The sequence below is a fragment of the Convolutriloba macropyga genome, unplaced genomic scaffold (assembly GCF_964194025.1).
Source record: "Convolutriloba macropyga unplaced genomic scaffold, txConMacr16.3 SCAFFOLD_2496, whole genome shotgun sequence".
NCBI lineage: Eukaryota > Metazoa > Xenacoelomorpha > Acoela > Convolutidae > Convolutriloba > Convolutriloba macropyga.
Window position 1 is genome coordinate 1 of NW_027452174.1, and position 22,556 is coordinate 22,556.

Here is a 22,556-nt window from a genome sequence, read left to right on the forward strand (position 1 = left end):
TGATGCTTCCAACATGAACTGAACTAATGGACTGGAGTCAGACAGATTGGATTGGTTGAAAGATATCCGCTGATGGCCTGTACACTCTCAAACATCTGACATTGTGCTAGGATGATTTCATTTTGGTGCATGAGTAGTTTTCAGACTTTGCAGGATAAATTTATCTAGAACAAGCTCAATGACATCAAATTACTCTTAATGGAGATAAACTGCGAATAAAGAAATTTACTATACCTTTGATATGCAATGTAATAGGACCGAATTTTGGCAATGCAGGTAATTTAGGTTGGTTACGTGAAACGTTTTTTTTGTGATTGAGGTCCAAATTGTGATGATCAAAGATTTCTCTTCATGTAATGAATTCAAACCCGCTTAATAGTTTTGATGAAGCGGACACTCAAAAACGATTAACAGTTTTATGCAGCTGCATAACGAATTATCAGTGTTGTGCTGTATAGAATTATCCCCCTAAAAGGACTCCCCTGTATAAATTATCCCCCTAAAAGCCAAAGTATTTATTCGAAGAGGGAAACAGGACTTAAATAGCTGCAACAATTTTTGCTTACGAGCAACCAATAAACTTAACAGTTGTTTGGGACTTCATACTTTTTTCAATTTTCTTTTTTTTTGAGATAAAATGCGCTTTATTCCACATGCTTGTCAAATTCAAATATATCTGAATCGGACAAAATGTAGCGTTGAGCAGTTTCCTTACAGATTTCAAAACATTTTGGAAGATAAATCAAGTCGTCAAAAGATTTGTTGCTTCTGAAAGTTAGCGATCACTAGCTTTTACCCAAGTTTGAAATCGATTTTAGCCTTTCATGGTTTTGCAAGATCCTTGCAAGACCTTGAAAAGCTAATTCACAGTCCTACCAGAGTCTTACACTGTTCTGCGTGTCCGTAAAAAACAAATACCAAATTGCAAAAAATTCTCTTGGGAAAGAGTCCCAGACAAAATGGTCCAGTAAAAGCAGAAAAAACATTCCCACACAAAATATCCCAATTTAATGTCCGAAAAATCGTGAAAAATGCAACCAATTAGCTTCGAGTTCTATGAGTTAAGCTTGTGGATGCATTGTTTTTCCATTGATGTGTTTAGTTTTTCTAAAACAGTTTTAATTAATTGACGTACTTTTGTATGTATGTGTGTGTGTGTGAGTGTGTGTGTGTGTGAGTGTGTGTGTGTGTGTGTGTGTGTGTGTGTGTGTGTGTGTGTTTACGTGCGTGTGCGTGTGATAAACCTCAATATAAAGTTTGAGTGTCATTAGGGTATTTGTTCCAAACTTTATAGAAAAAACTTTTGACCCGACATTGATTTTTTCAACGAAAGATACGCCTCAATGCGAATTCAAGTTCAAAATGCAGAAAAATCAACAACAATATTCAGATTGGTTTTCCCAGTTCATCTCCTCAATAGTAATGACTCGTTTTTCTGACACTGTGTTTTTGTAAATTCCGATCAAGATGGCTGTAAACTCACTCGAAGAACAGGATCGCTTCTTTTCATTGGCCGAAAATGAATCTCTACGGCCATCAGTTGTAAAAACTGATCCATCTGGCGTGCAGGTGATTTTGCAATGTGAATGTTCGTAGCTCTTCAGTTGTATGTAACCATCTAAACAACGAAGAAAAATTTTTTTCTCAGGTGAGCTGGTTGCAGTCAACCATTTTTTTGTTTGTTTTTTTATGATTGATTTCATTGATAGAAGCGCAAATATTTTATTCAAACCAAAATCAAAATACTACCAGCTCACCTTATTTGATCTAGTTACATTGATCTAATTTATTTACTTGAATCTAATTTATCAAATACAATAAGCTAGATCTTATTTAAAAGGAAGCTGGCTAATTTGGCATCTTATTCATTTACTTAGTCATTGGGCAGAAAAATTAAAAATGAACAAACAATTTTAAGAAATTCAAACGTTTTTTAGTAATTATCGTAATTTTTTTAAAACTGAAAATCGAACAACCACAATATTAAAATAAATATCAAAATTCAGACGTATTGCTCTCAAACGACAGGTTTGAGCTCGATTCAATTTTAGCTGTAATAACTGCTACCTGTTTTTTCATTTTCGTTTTCATATTGATTTTTTTAAAAAGTTTCACATTTGCCTTAATTTTTAAAAAAATTTTTAAGAGCAGGTTTTTTGATAGTGAACAAAAACCACTATCGAGAAAAAGAATTTTCATCCGAGTGAAAAATTTAACCTTACAAAACCCCCATATTTTGTCCATTTTCGGTTTGATCAAAATCACTACTATTCAAATGACTTCAAAAGTCATTGAAATGCATGAAAAGTACTTATAGGAAAAAACAGCGCCCAAATAAAATATAATTTTTTATTAATTTTTGAAATACAAGTCCTGAAATACAATTCAAAGAATTGAATGAAGATAGATTAAACTTAGAAGAACTCTACCCGACCAGCAGATCAATTGAACTATATCAGCCAATACAAAAACAAAATCAGCTCAAAATATTGAGAAACTGAAACAATCAAACAAACTAAACCAAAATGTACCCATTACTAAAACTCTTAATGCTTTTACCACTTAAGTAAAATTTCATCCCTTTAAATGTACTCATTTCAAAAATATTTTCAAGGCCAGTTTTTGTTTTTGAAATCGGTCTAGTATTATATCTGCATGACCTGAAAAAATTCATTGGCCCTTGAAGATCGATTAACTCAAAAATGACCAAAAAATTTAAAAAGTGAAATAAATTGCAAAATTTAATACACGTGATATTAATAACTTCATAATCATTTTTGTGCCTCTAGAGGCTATCCATTAACCAAATGCCAAGCATTAAAAAACTCATTGGCTCAGAGATCGATAGGCAATAATTTTTAGAACAAATCTCAAATTCCAAAAAAAATAGAAATTCGGCCTATTAAATAGTTGAAAACCGTTCAGCTTTCAATTGCTCCCTAGCAACTATCTAGTAACATACTATCAAATCCTGGATAAGGTTAGTTGGACACTGAGGCAAGAAAAACTGATTAAAAGACAAAAGTTTTGAAAAAACTTGAAAAAAATTGCAAATTTTATCAAAAAACTTCTAAAAATCAAAAGGTTAAATTGTTGAAAACAATCCATTAAAACTAAAAACCCAGCACTAAATTTCTATCAGAATGTGTAATATATTTTCTTGCACTTGAGAATGGACGAATATCAAAAACTGACTAAATTTAGGAAGCCTTACAAAAATTGCAGATTTTATCAAAAAAATGCCAAAAATTCCAGATATTAAAATTCGTTAAACGACATTAAAGACGTTAAAAACCATTCCATTGTTACTGGAAAATGTGCAGCGCCCTATTAACAGACCTCAAAGGAGATTGTTTAATCCCTGAAGCTAGAAAAACTGACGAAAATTTAAAAAAAAACCTGATAAATTGCGAAAATAATTGCTAAAATTTGTGATATTCAAAAGTTGAAACCTATTCCATGACAATAAACTTGTTCAAAACAAATTCATTGAAGCTAACAGCCATGCAGTAACTTTTTTATCAGACCGCGGAATAGGCTTCCTGGCACTTAAGAACGGAAAAATATCAAAAACTGACAAAAACTTTGGCAACAGGTTTTATCAAAAAATGCCAAATTTCTAGACATTAAAGTGTTGAAAACATTAAAATGTTGAAATTGTTGAAATCCATTATTACTATAAACTATGCTAAAGTTAGTATCTTTTTGCGTGTTTGTATTTGTAGTATCAAAACATATAGCTCATAGAATGGTGATAACAAGTAATAATGTCTCGCAAAAGCCTTCATCTTTTTCCAAAAACTTCAACCTAAGACTAAACAAACAAAAAACTAAAAAAAATCACAAAAAACATGAAAAATTGCATCCTTTTGAGCCAAAAAACACCTAAAAAGACCTTTACGTTAAAATAGGCCATACTTGCAGCTGCACCACTCTAAGCTCTTGAGGTACTAATGGAGCCCGCTTTGGGCCTCTAATGAAATTTAATACCCCCTGGGCTTTACCTGTTTATCCCGTTTTGAAAGATCAAAGTTATTGAAAAATGTGTGAACACATCTTAAAAAAACATAGCAGGACAAGTCCTGGCGTACAATTCAAAAGATTTTCATAGACCAAACTGAAAACTAGACCTAGAACTGACTATGAATGGATTGGGAAAACCATTTAGAAAAAGATCCGATCCAAAAAATTTAAAAAAAAACATAAAAATCAAATTGAAATCGCGGCATGTGAACAAAAAACCACTAGCGAGAAAGCGAATTTTTGTTCAAACATCGTTTTCTCACTCTACTTTAAATTTAGAGCAAAAACATTTCACGCCGCAAAACCACTCGCTTTTTCGCTCCACTTACTTTTTCGGCGTGACCAAAATCACTACTCCAATTTGACTTCAAAATTCATGAAAATGTGTGAACAGATCTTAAAAAAAGACAGAGCCCCAATACAATTCAAATTCTTTGAATTGTAAAAAAAAATTAGGAGCGATATATTAGCCGCCTGGAATTGAGGACGCGGCTATTAAAAAGAAAACAGTAAAAATAAAAAATGTCAAGCTGCAGCACGCCAACAAAAATAAGTTCAAATCTTTTTTCTCACAATATATTATTATTGATATAAGAAACTATCACGCCTTTTAGATGCTTGTTAACTTCTTTCGCGCTTCAAAACATGGAACTTATCCAAAAAACTGAAACCAAAAATTCGGAAACAATTAGTACTGCCTAAACTTATACTATATAATCATGTGAGCATATAAGATTGAAGACGATTGTGACCGTTTATGCCGTTAGTCAAAACATTTGAATGAAGAAAAAAGAGTACGAGTACTAATGCGTTATGAAGAGGACTGCAGAAACACTAATTGGCGGAGAGTAAAAACGATTCCAAGTACCATTGTAGCAATTTCACTTTGCTTACCCTACATCAACCAATATCTTTCATTCTTAATTGTCATGCTTGGAGAGGAAGCCATTTATTTGGGAAAATAAAGCTGATGATCAGAAGAACAAATATCAAAAATAAAGACCTCAAATTAGATATAAGGAAAGATCTAATTGGGCTACGAAGAACTCGCTATAAATAAGCATCAACTACAAAATTCAAACTCCCGCTAGATATCAATCGTAATGTTTAGAAATCAAATATCATCAAGCTACACGAAAAAAAAATCAAGAAAGAAAGAAACGAATTGATTCTTATTGCCGAAAATTGAGTGAACTGACTCCAAAAAACCGCTCGATTTTTTTCTATACTTCTGGTTCAATTGTGACTGTTTGTGACTTCTGGTTCAATTCTAGACTGTCTGGTTCAATTGTGAACTTGCTACTCTAATTTGTTTATTAATCATATCAAGCCAAAAAAAAAACGTCGCCAATAAACCACAGAAAATCCAGAGAAAAAACTGGCTGTAAAAATTTGCCGATTTTCATTTAATCGTTAAAAGTAGCGCCTAAATAAGACCTGTATGAGTAGATGACGTTTAAGACAAAATAGAAAACGATTTAGCTATTTTTAACTACATTGCATAAATTGAGAAGTTCAAAAAAATGCGGACGATTGATTGTTATGCGGCAGTGTGTTGACTTTTAGTGGTAAACTGCCGTCAATGGAGTTCTTTTACATCTGTGAATGAGAAATAAATATAGGTCGCAAAAGCTCAAAATACAAAGGGCGGAAAGCATAATCGGTCCCGTATTTTTTTTGGAAAAAAAATCACGACTACGATAATAGTTGCTTCAAACTTCTTTCCAGAGCAATTTAAAACTAAGCATAACCGACTAACGTCGGAAGAATTGCTCTCAAACGATTAGTAGGAGCTCGAATCTACTGCAACCGGCTTCGTGGGGTTAAGTAAAGATTAGAGGTTATTGTATACTCGTATAACTATACTATTTAAATTGGTAGTGAAAAAATTAGAACAATTTTGGCGTACTTTTCATCTGACTTTTGGAATTGAACTGTCACCACTTGAGTTCAGCTGATGCCCCTTGTGAATGAGAGAGAAATTTAGATCAGAGAAAACAAAAAACATCGAAAAGATAAAAAACAGTCGGGCGATAAAACTTTGCATAAAAAACACACGTTTACAAAAATTGCCTCAAACGTCTTTCAAGAGAACCCGGGCCGAGGTGTAAACGCTAAAAAACGCAAAATTATGTAAGATTGGCGTTGAATGCGTTGAATTTATGTAAGATCTACGATTGAACGTATTCAAAGCCAATCTTACATAATTTTGCGTTGAATTTTGGCGTAGATCTTACATATTTAGCTTCGAATTTTAGCGTAGATCTTATATATTTTGCGTTGAATTTAGCTCAGATCTTACATAAATTCAACGCATTCAACGCCGATCTTACATATTTTGTGTTGAATTTTGGCGTAGATCTTACATATTTAGCGTTGAATTTTAGCGAAGATCTTACATATTTTGCGTTGAATTTAGCGTAGAACTTGCATATATTTCGTTGAATTTAGCGTAGATTATACACGTTTTGCGTTGAATTTAGCCGAGATCTTACATAAATTCAACGTATTCAACGCATTTACCATGTGAGGCGTACTGAGAAAATTTTCAAAATTAAAACTAATTAATATGAAAATTAAAGTGCAGACCTTTCGTTTGATGCAACCTGAATTTGCATTGGGCTGTTTTGCCATCTCCCCCTGAGGAGAGAGTCCTGTTGGGTCTGACCCGGAGATACTTCTCCAGAATAGCCGACCACGGACATGAAACCAACCTCTGTCTAACTAAAACAATTGACAGCTATTGAACAATATGTTGACATGGCAAAATAAACAATGCTAAAATACCGAATGTGATAATACGTTCACAAGGTGTCAGGGCAAAATGCCCAGTGCCAAAACACCAATTAAGACAAAATACCCAAAATATATCCAAATTTTTACAATATTTTTTACCAGAACAAATACGTAATATACTTATATCTAATTGAAATAATTGACAGTGTAATAAAGTATACCTACCAAGTTTTAACTGTAAGAGTAATTCATTTGGCCGTGTTTCAGAGGCACGTGGTACTTGATAAGAAATTATCGCAACCAACAATGGCAGTTTTTTGTCTGCTTAAGTGGGATAAAATATACTTGCAATATTGACTGCTAATTTGTAATCGGATTGCTGAACGAAAAGCTCAAATTAATAGGATATAATGGAATCGGGTATTTCGCATTGGGTATATTGACAAATATGTTGACGTAGTAATTTTTTTAAGTCGATTATGTAGTTGAACTGCTGTTGTGAGTGGTGACACAAAGTTATTAAGTTACCAAAAATAACCATAAGTTTTATAACAAAGAAATTTGTAAGTTAGCATATCAGATTAAAAAAGCTGGACAAGTCCTGGACTAATATTCAGCAAATTTTCGTTGACTTCGCTAAAAAAACTAGATGAAGAATTGACCAGGAATTGACTCGGAAAATCATTTTAAAAAAAAGCGATGAAAAGAGTGAAAAAACCAGTAAAAACGGAAATTAAATAGCTGCACATGAGCGAAAAAAAAATTGCAATAGAGATAACAATTTTTTCTCAAACACTGCTTTCTCGCTCTGCTTCAAAGCTAGACTGATTATCATTACACTTTAATTTTTTGAATTTGAATAAAGCAATTTACAGAATAGTTAATTCACTAATGAAGTGAGATGTTAGCTTTATCAACTTTAAAATAATTCAATTGCAAAGCAATGTTCCATTCATTTTTATAACCAAATGCCAGAATTATTAAGAGTGATATCGAATGTATCTGTGTATATAGCCAATTTTTACAGAAAAGTGTATAGTTAAACTTTTCTTTAGAAAAACTGATTACCAGTTTAGTTGTATTATATTATAACTATAATTATGGTATTCAGTTACAGGAGAAGCAAACTGAACGCACCTTGCTATAACCATCACCAACTGCAAATATTAAAATAAGTGATGCAAAAAGATTGGAGTCTGTTTTCCATAAAAAATTTAAAAAAAAACAGAAATTAGATAGGATAGCTCAAACAGCAAATATTCGTGTTGAATTTAGGTGGCAATACTTTTTGAACCTAAAAACATGATCAAGCACCATATTGGTTTTTGAGCTGAAGTTTTATCACAGGCCAACTGGTGGTCTTCTCTCATTAGTCTTTCTTATTGTCTTTTCTCTGGTAGACTTATCTTCATTCATTGCTGGTTTTTTAAAGTCTAATTTTGTTTTCTAGTTAATTGCAGTACGCAAAGTTTTTTAAAAAATTAAATTGATCATTGTTAGCTCATAGATATAGATACCCCTTGATTTTCCTTCAAAACCCAGCCTCAGAGCATTACAAAAACTCAATTTTTGCAACAAATTGATGTGGGATTTTTTTGAGGAAGTGTTAAAATTCACAATTGGTGCAGAATTCGAGCAACTATAGAGTCTATTTAGTTGTTCAAATGACACCGCTGAAATAAATTTTCAATCGTTCTCAATATCGGTTCAACAATTGACTGCCATTCAGTAATATTGTATCAAAAAAGAACTGCTAGGAAGAATGCCTGCCTACTTCAAACAAAAAGACTGCGCTGTATGTATGATATATGTTGATTTTTATTGAGACAATTGAAGACAGTGCACATTGAAGATATTGAAACGATTTCTTCTTGGTGGATTGATCCCCGGGTCGAGGTTTTAGGGTAATTTTTTGTAAGAAATGCAGTGAAAGCGGTGAATTTTTGTAAGAAATGCGGTTATTGCGGTGAATGCGGTAAAAATAAATATTTCACCGCATTTCTTACAAAATTTCACCGCATTTCTTACAAAAATTCGCCGCCTCAACTTTTGTGGCAAAACAACGTAAGAAATGCGGTGAAAGCGGTGAATGCGGTGGAAAAAATAATTCACCAGATTTCACCACATTTCTTACAAAAATTCACCGCGAAATTCACCGCAATTCTTACAAAAATTCACCGCATATGATATCTAAAGTTTACTCAATCTGATTTAAATTCACAAGAAATTTCAAAGATTTAAGCGAAAGTTGACGCAGTTGACTAAGCAGTGGAAGGCTTGCAGGAGGTCAGAGGTTCTAACCCGTGTGGGGACGAGTCTTTTTTGTAAGAATACTGAGAACGCGGTGAAAAAAAATAATTCACCGCGCTTCACCGCATTCACTGCAAAAAGATGTAAGAAATACGCGGTGAAAATTATTTTTTTTCACCGCATTTCACCGCATTTCTTACGAAAATTCACCGCCAAACCTCGACCCGGGTCTACAATCTTTTCATAAAGAATTTGTTTACAATGTTTGCACATGCGTTTAGGGGTTAAGATTGTACTCCCATTCATAAGATTGTCCTCCCTATGAGCTAAAGTAAAGTGATTATCTGTTTGGTTGACTTCATTTAGTTGAACACATACATACATACGTATTTATTTTCATATAGGTTGAGTACATAACATTTCATAACTTTTCTTATCATTAGGCTTCTTTTTGATGTTCAGCTGAATAAATCATTTAAAAAATATGGCTACTGTTATTTCTTCATTTTTGTTTATAAAATAGCAAACTCTTTTGAAACTAAGGCTTATGCTGTTCAAATCGTTATTATCTATTACACTCGTCTCTTACTTTAGTTTTCTTCAAAACGGAATTTTAGAAAATTTTGAACAATTTCACTCAAAATACAAGCCTGAAAACAAATTTTTAGTCTCTTCAAAGGATGCACAAGCGGTCTAATAGCCACCTAAGCTTTCTCTGTTAAAATTTCATTACAATACATGTCACCAAGTCCTAAATGAAACACTTTAATTTTTTCCGAACGTCAACTCAAGATTTGGCTTGATCTCTGTTATTCGTCAATGCAAGCAAAAATGCAGCGAATTACAGCATAAACCGAAAACATAGCCGGTATACTGACGAAAAACTTCTCAATCAGACTTGCGTGCCGTAAAATACAGATAAAAATATAAATGGAAATGAGTAGGAAAAAAGTTTTTGTGACCACCTGAAAAAGAATTATTTATGAGGTGTGTATCATTGAGAACAATTTTGTTTGCTACGTAGAGGTTGAAAACTAAACCACCGTTGTATAAATTGGAAGTACTCACCCTTTGACTATCCGTCGCTTACAACTTTTCTCTTACAGTCGGTTTCGTTTTAGGAGCGGTCAAAATTTAAGAATTCAAACAATTTAGGTCAGCGACTAAAATCAAACGTGAAAAATCCACGAAAAGTGAAGTGAAAAAACAAACAAATCCTTCGGCGAAACGAAAATTATCACTTCGATTTGACTTCAGAAATCATGAAAATATTTGAACAGATTTTAAAAAAATGTTGCGAGACGACTCCGCAATCAACTCGAAGTAAACCTTACTTTACACCCTCTCCAGCCACTAACTGAAATGTATGGGAAATTTTTCAAAAGTTGGTAAGTTTCGACTCCAATATCATTTATAAAAGATTGTCTAATGAAATTTAATTGTGTTCAGCAAACGAATATCAAAACGTCACAAACGACACATCAAAAAAGCAAAAAACTGAGCAAAATAGAAAAACTTAAAGAGCAACATCTAAGAAACCTTTTCATTTTTTAAAATAGTCTGTGAAGATTGCAAACTCTCAACACTTCTTGCTAACTCATTGAGGATCTGCACAAAATGGAAGTACTTAAAAAAACATGAACAATATTTAAAAACTAACAAAAACCGCAAAATTGATCACTTTTTTATGAAAGTTTGTTCTATTCACACTCTAATAGTTTTCAGATAATGCGGAAGAGCTAACAAAATTTTATTTGAGCAATTGAAAAGCAGAAAAAAACGAAACAAGCAGGCGAAAAAATCATTACTCGAACGTTTAACCAAAAGAATTGAATTTAGTCTGTTTTCTTCATTTAAAATAAACTTCATATACTGAAAAAGAATTCACAATCCAGCAAAAAGAAAATAATAATTTCAACCGAAAAGTACCCAGTCATTAAAGACTTGAAAAAGAGTACAAAAACAGCTAAAAAGGTGGATGTATAAAGCGGCAGGAACAAATAAATAGCTCAATATTTCATGAGACTATAATATATGATTGAGGTGGTTGGTCAATACTTCTCCCAAACGAAAATTTAATTGTTAGTACGGTTTGGAAAAAAAAATTTTATCCGAAAAGGTAAGGTATAAAAACTAAAAAAAACTGCTTCGAAAAAAAAAGTGATAAAAAAAAATTGCACTCACTGTAGCGAAAACCTTCGACCACTTACTTTTCTCGCTCTCTCTCTCTCTCTCTCTCTCTCTCTCTCTCTCTCAAAAACGCATAATGATGAAAAATGATCAAAAAAATGTCTCCTCTCTTCAAATCGTTCAGCCGCTGAACCTAAGCAATAAATTTTCCCGACCAGCATTGACTTTTACATCCTATTTTAAAAGCACTCCAAAAATATCTATCAAAAAAGACGCTCCACGGATATGCATTTTCGAGTCTAAAAAAGACAGCGCGCCTATAGAGTAAAGATTCTTTGAATTGTATATAACGAAGAGCACCGCAGTATAGCTATGTTCAGCCTGCAGCTTCGCAGCTACAAAAGTTTACTTAAAAATTAAATACGCTTTGAGTTAAAATGATGTATGAAGTAATTTTATTTTACGGTTGGAATGATAATATAATATGAAACATGATAATAAAATATGACCAAAACATCGAAATCACCGAAATGAAGGTATCTAGCCTCAAAATTAAATAAACATCTACTAAATCTGTTTTCAATCTGACTTTTTTCTCAATCCTTTTTTGCGTTTTCATTTCAACATCTGATACAAAAATGAATATAAAGAAGTTACCGTAGCCACCTGGAAAAATTTAAGTTATAAGGAATGTATCATTGCGAACTTTTTTTGTTTGCAAGGTAGATGTTCGAACTTCACTCCCTCTGGTAAAAATCGGAAGTACTCAACTCTTGGTTATCGGTTGCTGGTGACTTTTCTCTTACATTCCAATTCGTTTTAGCAGTGGACATAATTTCTGAATGCAAACAATTTATTTCGAAAGCTAAAATCAAGCGTGAAAAACCCACGAAACGTGAAGTGGAAAAAGATTTTTTGGGCGTAATGAGAATTAGCACTTCAATATGATTTCAAAGATCATAAAAATATTTGAACAGATCCTAAAAAACGTAGCTGCAAGACTCCACAATCAAATTGAAGTAAAAATTCAATTACATTCTATCCAGCCACTCACTCATAATACTATTAACTTCATTATGTCATTCAATTAGAAAGAACAAACTCTGAGTACAAATTATGAGGGAAAATGCCAAATAGTGAATTGAAATAAAAATTTATGGAAAACTTTTCAAAAACTGCTAAGCTGCTAAAAATTGCGACCCCAATAGAATTGTTTATAATAGACTGTCTAATGAGATTAAATTGTGTTTATCAAAAGAATATCAAAAAGTAACAAACAACACATCAAAAAAGGCAAAAAACCGAGCAAAAGAAAAAAAACTTAAAGGACAACATCTAAAAAATCCGTTAAATATTTCAAGAAGGTTTAAGAAGGTTGCAAACAGTCCGCAAATGTTCCCAACAAAGTTTGATAATCCATTCTTGCTAATTCAGTGAGCACCAGCACGAAACCAAAACGCAATGGAAGAACCTATAATTTGAGCATTATTTAAAACTATAATATATAAAAACTACCAAAACTAGCAAAATTGATTAATTGATTTTTAAGTGAGTTCTATAACCCTTTAAATGTTTTCACATTTTACGGAAACTCTAGAAGGAACCCCAACTGAGCAATTGAGAAGCAGAAAAAAAAACAGAACAATGGCGAAAAAATCGAAAATTGAATGTTTAAGCAAAAAGGTTGAAGTTTAGACGGTTTTTTTTTCAACTAAAACAAACTTATTCTACTGAAAAAGAATTCACACTGCAGAAAAAAGAAATATTTTCAACCAAAAAGTATTTCAACCAAAATCTTTCAGCCGCTGAACGTAAGCAATAAGTATTCCCCATGCGCATTGACTTTTACATCCTATTTTAAAAGCACTCCAAAAAATATCTATCAAAAAAGACGCTCCATCAATACTCTTTTTCGAGTCATAAAAAAGACAGCGCACAAAAGAATTCTTTGAATTGTATAAAACGAAGAGCACCGCAATATAGCTACGCTCAGCTTGAAGCTTTGTAGCTACAAAACTTTACTTCAAAAATGAATAAGTTTTGAGTTAAAATGATTTATACAGTAGTTTGAGTTTACGGTTGAAATGTTAATATTAGAGATAAGAAAAAAAATTGAATTAGATCTTGGTTTTCAAGACAACGAATCACGGTCACTAAATATTGCCAAACCAAAGATATCTAGCCCAAAATTAAATGACCATTTATTAAATCTATTCAATCTGCTTTTTTCTCCATCTTTTTCAGTTTCTTCCTTCCAATGCTTTCTTGATTTTTTGTTATATATTTTTTTCAATTATATGTAACCATTGGGCAATAAATTAATTTACCTTGTTTCAAACAAAAATTGGCTACGTTATTAGCTTAATGCATAATGTCATCCAATCACAACCTGATAATGTTCTGAGTGTGATGATATTTCCCCCATGTGTAGTGACAACAAACTGCATCTGGTCAGCAAATAGAGCTGGGTTCATCTCTCCACGACAATCAATATGGCCCAGCTCAGTCACCCGCAACAATTTACCCGTCAACCTAAACGGGCAAATTGCTGACAGCAACCATTTGCTCATGTTCAAATTGTTAAGACATTTTTGTTAACAGCTGTTTTTGATCGGTGTTAACGTACTTGGTAAATCAATGAAGTCAATAATTTGGTAATTTCTGAGTCCTTTCAAAAGTCGAAACCAAAACCTGGGTAGGGATATTTGCCGACAAAGGATTTAGAAAAGGAAAATGAGAATAAAAGCCGACAGCTTAATTCTGACTGCTGGACAAATCTGATTCGTTAAATATTACTGGTTCGTCCAAGCCATTCGGTGAACCCCGCAATTATTTATACCACAAGGTAGGGTGTTCAATTCATGAGAGTATAATGAGAACAACCATGATTGTAACAATTATAGCCCATTATACCCCCCCCCCCCTCCACCAATCTTAGTGGTCAGATAACCACGGTAATTATACCATAATGGGGGGCGCAAACGGAAAAGATCCAGAACTTTAAAATTTTCCTCAATTAGATCTTATCAAGATCTTATCTTGTCAAGATTTCTCGATTAGATCTTATCTTGTCAAGATTTACTACGAAATGTTGATGTTTCGAGTTTTGAAAGAGGTCAAAATGAAGCTTGTCTTATCAAGTTGTATCAAGTTTCAGTTCATTGGGCAGTTACCTGTTCTCAAAAACAATGACATTGCCGTCTTGAAAATGTCCGGGTTTGGCGTCGGGGGCCAGTTGTCCTTCAGGCGGTTGACTTTTGCCAGAATTTCACGCCAGAAGCCTGAAAAAATTTTATTCCTACTTCATCCCATACAAAGAGGTCGTCTGCTTGGTGTACTCAGAGTTTTTCTTATCCTTCCACCATGCCACAAAAGACTAATGTCTTCATAAACGGTTTCTTGTCGTCGGTTTTAGTAATGAAAAAACAGGAATACTCGAAAGCAGCCGTACAATATATATATATATATATATATATATATATAAATATATATATATATATATATATATATATATATATATATATATATATATATATATATATAGAAGAGTGATGCTGAAATGTTTGAAACAATTTTTAATGTAAATATTGCAAAATTTTTCAAAATCCAGCCGTTTTTTCATAAAAAGGCACGAATGAAGCTTCATTAGTCTACTTCGTTTAAACTTGCCAGATGAAGACAACTAAAAACTGCACAACCTTTGTTAACTCCAAAGAGGGCTTATTTTATTTGCGCTTCCTTTGAGATTTAATCTCCACTTAGATCTCTGATTGTTTTGTGCCCATTTAACTTGATAATGATCCAAAATGAATCATTTATTTTTGACATTCTGATTTCTGTTTCAAAATATCCAGATCCATGATCTTTGGAACAATTACGTGTCCGTCTTGGACGAACAGCAAAAGTAAGGCCAGCTTGTGGCGGCTCAGCTTACTAACTCAATAACAAAATTGAATAACGCTTCAAGGCCATTTCAAGCATTAAAGAAAGCATGAAATAGAATAGCATGAAGAGCGAAATTTAATGCTACATTCTACTGAAGCCATACAAATTTTATTCATTTTGTTCAACATTTATATTTAGCAACTATTACGCAATCGGCATACATGAAGTTAAACTGAAACTCAAACTCAAACTACGCTATAATTGCCACGTTTTCAAGTGTTCACAATCACACAAATTTAGCTCAAACGCAGCAAGAGATACCCAACTTGGTAAGCCAGATTCGATGAATTTTGCAATTCTCCTACCAATTCCAGATAGTGCGGGACACCGTATAAGGTATCCCGAACCCCAAACTCAAGGTATTCAGAGAATCTGACAACATAGTGATCTACAACCAATCAGAGATCTACAACCAATATGAGCGGTAAATTACTTGTTATCGTGTCTTGTTTTGTAGATCATATTTTTGATTTAAAAGTTTTAACTTTATTTTGATTTGTGAAAAGAGAATTAACTTTGATATTCTCAAAACTTTCTTTCTGAGGACCGAAGTTCCTAAGTAATAGAAACTTTGTGCAAAGCATAAAATCAGTTTCTTTATTGGCTTTAACAAAGCCTACTCTAGTTCAACATTGGTGTTATTGAAACCAATAGAGAGACTTGCTAGCTTTGAAGTTAGAAAATTGTTATTGTTGTTCAGTTACAATTACAGTTTCTCTGACTGTTTTTGCAATCATTGAGAATTGAATACTGGAAATTCGCAAAAGTGCAAAAGTATAGCCACATTACAGGGCTAGAATTTATCGGCATTAAAATTTCCATTTTCTAATTATAAATTGAATTTTTAACGAAAACTCATCAGAAAATTTATTGTTTCAACTTGAATTATTCTGTTATTCTGAGAGAAATAAGTTTATTATTCAGCAAAGCTGAGCAATTAATTATCAGGAGTTATAGAGTAACAAGTAATGCAACGGCATTCTACAGTATCGCGGATAATACAGTTCACAAAGTTAACTGCAAAAACAAAATATCCGGACAGATTTGAAACCGCTGAAACGAACTGGGCGGTGTGAAGTTTTCTTTGCCTTTGATAGGAGAGAAGTTGTTACGCAGCTTTTGGTCTACTCGTTGATTTTTACTGTCAAAGAATAATTTGATTGTAATTAGTTCTTGTCCTTTTAAAAAAACCACACTTTTTTGGTTTTAAGATGTTAGCTGCAGAACAGAGCATTTCGAAGCATGGCCTACTGACGAGAGGTCCAATTGCTTTTCTAGGAAGTTCAAAGTGAAAATGTTTACTTTCTTCAAAGAAAGCTTATGCTCTTTTTTTTAAGTTTTTTTGAATTAAATAATGGAGTTTTGATGTTTGCCATTTTCAATGTTTTTTGACGTTTTTTTTTATAAGGTTAAAAATTTAATTTTTTCCGAGCTTCGAGATTCATTTTTTTGGTTGTCCATCATCGACAGGTCAGATATTATGATTGCCGTTTAAAAGGAAAGAACAACTGAACATATGAGTTTTTTCAGTAAAAAGATTACGGTTTTTAACAAATTGTACATTGGCTTGTAGCGAAATTTAATATTTTGGTCCTCATTTGTCTTATTTTTAGCCGCATGAAACATTCCAATTAATTGCAGGTCTAAGCGGTTTTTTGTTAGATAAACAACGGATACTGATTAAAGTTTTTGCAAAAATTTGGCGTCGAAGCCGTTGAAACAACAAACAATGCACTAAAAACTTTAGATACATCCAGTTATTCTTTTCAAAACCAAGTAAAAATACTTTCTTTAAAAATATCTACTATAGCTTGGGTTGTCTGATTGATTTCATTCAATGTCATTGTTGGCTGTGCTATCGAAAGTGAAATGTAGACTTTAGGATAATCGTTTTGGATCTTATTATTTTGACAAACTTTTTAAAAAAAAACAATAAAAGTTTTTCTTGTCTTTTCATTTTAAGCATTTTAGATTACTTTTTTTAAAATTCATTTTCTTGCATGTCTTGGTGTATGATTAGTTCATTATCAAAAACTGCTTCTCTATCGAGCCTGATAGTCTTCAACTAATTTGTCCGCCAGTACCTCGCCCTACAATTTTTCCTTTCTTCGTTAGTCATAATAAAGTTTTGCATTATTCGGTTCTGCCATTTTTTTTGAAATTTTGCGTTAAATAGTTTTGGGTTTTTCTAGGTAGGCTTCGTTTTTTAATCTTCCTGTTCAAAATATTTGTTGGAACAGTTGCTTAGCAAATCAATCAAACTGAACATACTTTGAATCTAAAAACAAAGCAAAGGGGGTGGGGTCAATAATGGATGGTTGGGGGACTAATGGTGACTGGTGAAATAAGAGTGACGGGGTGTCAAAGTGCGGTCAAATTTTTAAGGTTAAAAACCAACCTTCACATCATAAATTTATGTCTTTTGAAAAACAGTTTTGATAAATCACATACAGAGGGATCATTAATATCTAGGGCTCAAAGAGAGCCAATCAGCCACTTAATGCACTCAACGGCTTTTAACTATTTATCACGTTATTGAAGACGAACAGTTAAAATCTTTAGACGAAAAATTGGCAAAAACCAGAATTTGCAATAAAAAGAGTGCAAGACTAATACAATTGCTACAAGTTTTGCTTGAGAACAATTAATCATTCAATCCAGTTTCCTGAAAAAAAATCATTTAAAAGTCGGATCTTTTCTATTTTTGACTCGCTTCCATCCAGCTTAGTGGGCGCACACTATTTGCACCCCCGGACGCGCGTGCCAGTTTGTGACATAATGATTTACCATCTTACGACACGTGCTATTTAGGTGGGGGAGAATAACGTACTGAGGAGGAGCACCAATGGAAATCATCCTAAAACTTTAACACTAAAAACCCTGGTTTTCAATTGCATCCAGTAGTCAATGATTTCTTACATGAAAACGAAACAAAAACAAGCGAATTGAAAAAATCCAGATCTTTTCTGTTTGTAACCCCCAGCTTAGTGGGTGCATATCATTTGCACCCCCAGACGCACGTGCCATTTTTCTTACAAAATGCTTTACTATGTAATTCCGGCTTTACTATGTAACACGTGCTCTGTAACTCGGGGGTGCATAACGTTCTGGGGGGCACAAACGGAAAAGATCCAAAATCCATTTGAGGTTTCTGCTTTGCTATGTTTTAAATTTGATTACACTAGGAATTTGAAACGTTATTTGTGCATCCTGATAATTTTTTACAATTTAAGGATTTTGCCGTTTGTGCCTATAAGTAATATGCCCCCCCCCCCCGCTTAGTGGGCGCATATTATTTGCACCCCCAGACGCATGTGCCATATTTTTACATAATGCTTGACTGTTTAATGACACGTGCTCTGTAACTGGGGGTTGCATAACGTACCGGGGGGGGGGGGGACAATCTGAAAAAGATCCCAATTTAAATGAGCTTCTGAGCTGCTTGTGCTACGGCGTCATCCAAAGATAATGGTGCAACTTTCTGTGCAACGGATAATACAAGGTGTCGAGCCCTATTGTTAATTTTAAATTTTCACTGCGAATACAGTTGCAACAATTTCTGCTGCCAAAAACTGCACAAAAACTGTGTTTTTGAGGACGATGAATTGGGTTTTTCCCACTACAGTCACCATTATGGTTTATTTACAATAATTGTACAGGAGTATTTTACATTACCTCTAAATTGGGCTGCCTATAATTGGAAAGACCCCATTGGGCCGTTGGTTGTGAAAAAGACGGATCTGTTCTGTTTCGCCTCCCCAGTGTTTTTTATGACCCCCAGTAACACATTATATGTTGTTATATAGCACGTTACTATGTAAGAAATTAGCACGTGCACCTGGGGGTCATAAAAGTTTTATGATCACTAAGCTGAGGTGGGGGGGGGGGGGGGCAAAACAGAATAGATCCAAAAAGACAAACCTTTCTTCGGAAAAGTCGCTTCTATTCCCGTCATATTAGGTTGCTGTCAATAATATTTAATTTTAAGACGAATCAGAATCCTTTTCTGTGAACTTAGTGCGGGTTTTATTTACTTGTTATACCTCTCAAACTTGCGCGCAAAATTAGCACGTGAAGCTGGAAAATGCGGTCTTATATAGTTCTAAATTATGGCTTCTGTAGTTAAGGAATCAAGGATAAAAAAATTTCAAGCATTGAAACCTAGAATTGCATATAACTTTTAGCGATTTACTTTAGCTTTTATTTAAAAGCAAATTAGAAATATTTTTGCCTATATTTGGCTCTATATATATATATATATATATATATATATATATATATATATATATATATATGTATATATATATATATATATATATATATATATAAATATATATAAATGTATATATATATATATATATATATATATATATTTATATGTATAAGGCAAATTTAGACAAATGCGTGGTACGTATATATATATATATATATATATATATATATATATATATATATATGTATATATATATATATATATATATATATATATATATAAATATATATATATATATATATATATATATATATATATATATAAGTAGTAACAAACCTATACACCCTGGATCACTTTTTGGCTGATTTTCCCCAAACATGTTCGATCATGCGCGCGGATGGAAAGTTCTTGGCAATTATTCCCTTTTAGTTTAGGATTGTTGCCTGAATATGTAAAACACGTACCTCAACTTCATTTTGAAATAGAGAGGTACCTTTTTTATGGGTTATTTACTCAAACATTATCTTGTCTCTTGATGGTTATTTATTGAGTCCGAGGAAACAAAAAACTATGCTGTTAACAGATAGCTTGGAACTATTATTTTGCTTTAGTTGTAAAAATGAAACAAACTAAGAAATTAAATTAATAAAGCAATGTTAAGAACAAACAATAAACTACTTATAACAAGCATCTAAAAAAAATTAAGACACAATTCTCAGTTTTAAGTCATTGTTTTAAGTTTTATAATTGTACCCATTTAAAACTGCTTCTCCGTCAGCATCTTCTTCAACATCTATTTGTGTTGTATGGACATGTGGAAAAGCTTGTAACCCCCTATAAAAGCTGTTATTGTCACAAGAAGCTCCTGCGCGGAGCATTCGCAGGTTTTTGTGTCTCCTCGTCAATACTTCTTGAGACCCCAACTGGGGTGGAGTTGGGCAGCTATCCCCTATAAAAGCTGTTGTTGTCACAAGAAGCTCCTGCGTGGAGCAGTCGCAGGATTTTGTGTCTCCTCGTCAATACTTCTTGAGACTCCCAACCGGGGTGGAATTGGGCAGCTATCCCCTATAAAAGCTGTTATTGTCACAAGAAGCTCCTGCGCGGAGCAGTCGCAGGTTTTTGTGTCTCCTCGTCAATACTTCTTGAGACTCCCAACCGGGGTGGAGTTGGGCAGCTATCCCCCTATAAAAGCTGTTATTGTCACAAGAAGCTCCTGCGCGGAGCAGTCGCAGGTTATTGTGTCTCCTCGTCAATACTTCTTGAGACCCCAACTGGGGTGGAGTTGGGCAGCTATCCCCTATAAAAGCTGTTATTGTCACAAGAAGCTCCTGCGCGGAGCAGTCGCAGGTTATTGTATCTCCTCGTCAATACTTCTTGAGACTCCCAACCGGGGTGGAGTTGGGCAGCTATCCCCTATAAAAGCTGTTATTGTCACAAGAAGCTCCTGCGCGGAGCAGTCGCAGGTTATTGTATCTCCTCGTCAAAACTTCTTGAGACTCCCAACCGGGGTGGAGTTGGGCAGCATCGTCAATGTTTAACGCTTGCTGGACATGCTTTGCTTCTTTGCAGGCGGCTCTTCCTCTGCTTCGAAATCGATATATGGACATCTTGAGAACGGCTTTTCTTTTGGAGCTGCATCGAAATCAAATATTTCTTCCTCATCGGATTCAATTTGAGAAGTTTTCCAGAACCCAGGATCAGGTGGTGAAAAGGTTTCTTCAATCTCAGTATCAAGTTGTTCAGTTAAATCTCTGGCGGTTTCACATTCACTGATCTCAATATAGGACTTTTGAGGTTTTTCCGAGGGCTGTTTCCGCTTGTGACCAATTTTGTAGTGTCCATACGCGTATGAGCTTATACCGTCACTCAGATAATAACGTTTATCGTCAAATGCACTCAAAGCAATTTTGTTAGACTCTGTTATGTTGACTGAGTGTTTGTCACTAGTTATAGATGTTACTAGTTTTCTCAATGGTGATTTTGATTTGAGCACTTCTTTGAACTTATCATGATGAAGTGTCTTTTTCACATGTTTGCTCACACCCTTGGCACTTTGTTTGACTTTCTGCAAAGTTTTTACAGAGTAAGCTTTTGGTTTCAGAAAAACTGCTTCCATCACAATGTCACCATTCAGCTCATCTGATAATTTAAGTGGCACTTTTTTGTTCAATTCACTGTGTAAGTGATGATCCTTGGGGTAATCACTCAAATCAAGTACGTGTTTCAGCTGTTTTAGATCTTCGTAAATGTCATCCGTTTCAATTTCATAAAAGAGAGAATCAGTGTCACGATACATCACTCGAGCTTTTTTGTCAAACAAAGGCCCCATTTCTTCATAATGAAACCTGTACAGGTGTAGTTTTGACAGATCCAAAATAGCAGCACCCAGATAAGTTGGTTTATTCCACCTGATCTCTTTCTGGCTAAGAGTGATCCCAACAAGGTTCTCTCGAAATATAGTGAACTTCTCAAAATTGTACTTGTTGCAATAAAACTTTGCTTTCTCCTCATTTTCAACAAATACCATCTTGTAACGACATCTCAAATTTTCCATCGTTTTTCCGAAGCATGAATTGTTCAACAGTTTGAAAAAGTTCTTTTCAAAGGTGCTGATACCGGATTGTTGTCGCAACTTTGTGTTCTGCTCAATATAGCACTTCATAAAATCACTCTGGTTGAACTTCAGAGTCTTATGTAGTCTGGTTACTTGGAGCCCCTGTTGATAATAAAATTTCAGAACTGAATGATGACATACATAATTCTGCTTTGACTGAAGCGTTTCCAGAAGCTTTGGGATATGACTGGTCTTGTTTCCCAATTCTAGCTGATACTGAGAAAGCATCTCAGCATCGATTTTTAACTTCTCAGCAGCCAGAGGGAAATCATTGTGACAGTCATGTAAGTTGCTAGGATAATTCAAATCAACCATTACAAAGTACCCAACATCACTTTCGTCAGATGTTTGCATGATCTTTTCCAAACTGATGTCTGACCATTCAAATCCTCCGGTTGGCAGTTTTTTCATCATTGTTCCACCATATAAGTTAACGACATCCAGAAAAAGTCCATACGTGCTTGGTTTTCCTTCATCAAAGTCATTCAAGTATTTGTTGTTAGCTTTCATGTACCGTTTCTCAACAATTCCATTCAATCCTCCACGGATGGATCTCCCACAAAACAACAGCATATCTATATCAGAGAGCAAGTCCAACTTCACTTTAGTTGTTTTCAGCATTGCATCCCATGAAATATTAGGTGC

The 22,556-nt window shown here is 33.9% G+C and overlaps 1 protein-coding gene across 2 annotated transcripts; it reads right to left on the reverse strand.

The window, feature by feature from the left end:
• Nucleotides 1-31: 31 nt before the first annotated feature.
• On the reverse strand, nt 32-19,149 carry LOC142357269 (uncharacterized). 2 transcript variants are annotated; one of them, XM_075408923.1, is made up of 6 exons: nt 19,006-19,149; nt 14,313-14,420; nt 13,529-13,671; nt 6,613-6,747; nt 1,484-1,618; nt 32-164 (listed from the first exon to the last, which is right to left on the reverse strand). In XM_075408923.1, the coding sequence occupies exons 3-6, from the start codon at nt 13,611-13,613 to the stop codon at nt 118-120; spliced, it is 402 nt and encodes a 133-aa protein (XP_075265038.1). In that variant the 5' UTR covers nt 13,614-13,671; nt 14,313-14,420; nt 19,006-19,149; the 3' UTR covers nt 32-117. The 2 variants fall into 2 exon arrangements, with proteins under 2 accessions (XP_075265038.1, XP_075265037.1); XM_075408922.1 differs by lacking the exon at nt 32-164 and having other exon boundaries at nt 1,341-1,618.
• Nucleotides 19,150-22,556: the final 3,407 nt, after the last annotated feature.

Excerpts from the sequence above, each read along its gene's own strand:
- LOC142357269 (XM_075408922.1), bottom strand. The coding sequence starts at position 13,613 with ATGAACCCAGCTCTATTTGCTGACCAGATGCAGTTTGTTGTCACTACA. Across the intron at positions 6,748-13,528 it reads CACACTCAGAACATTATCAG|TTAGACAGAGGTTGGTTTCA; the intron begins GTTGTGATTGGA and ends CAATTGTTTTAG. Across the intron at positions 1,619-6,612 it reads CAGGTTGCATCAAACGAAAG|ATGGTTACATACAACTGAAG; the intron begins GTCTGCACTTTA and ends TTCGTTGTTTAG.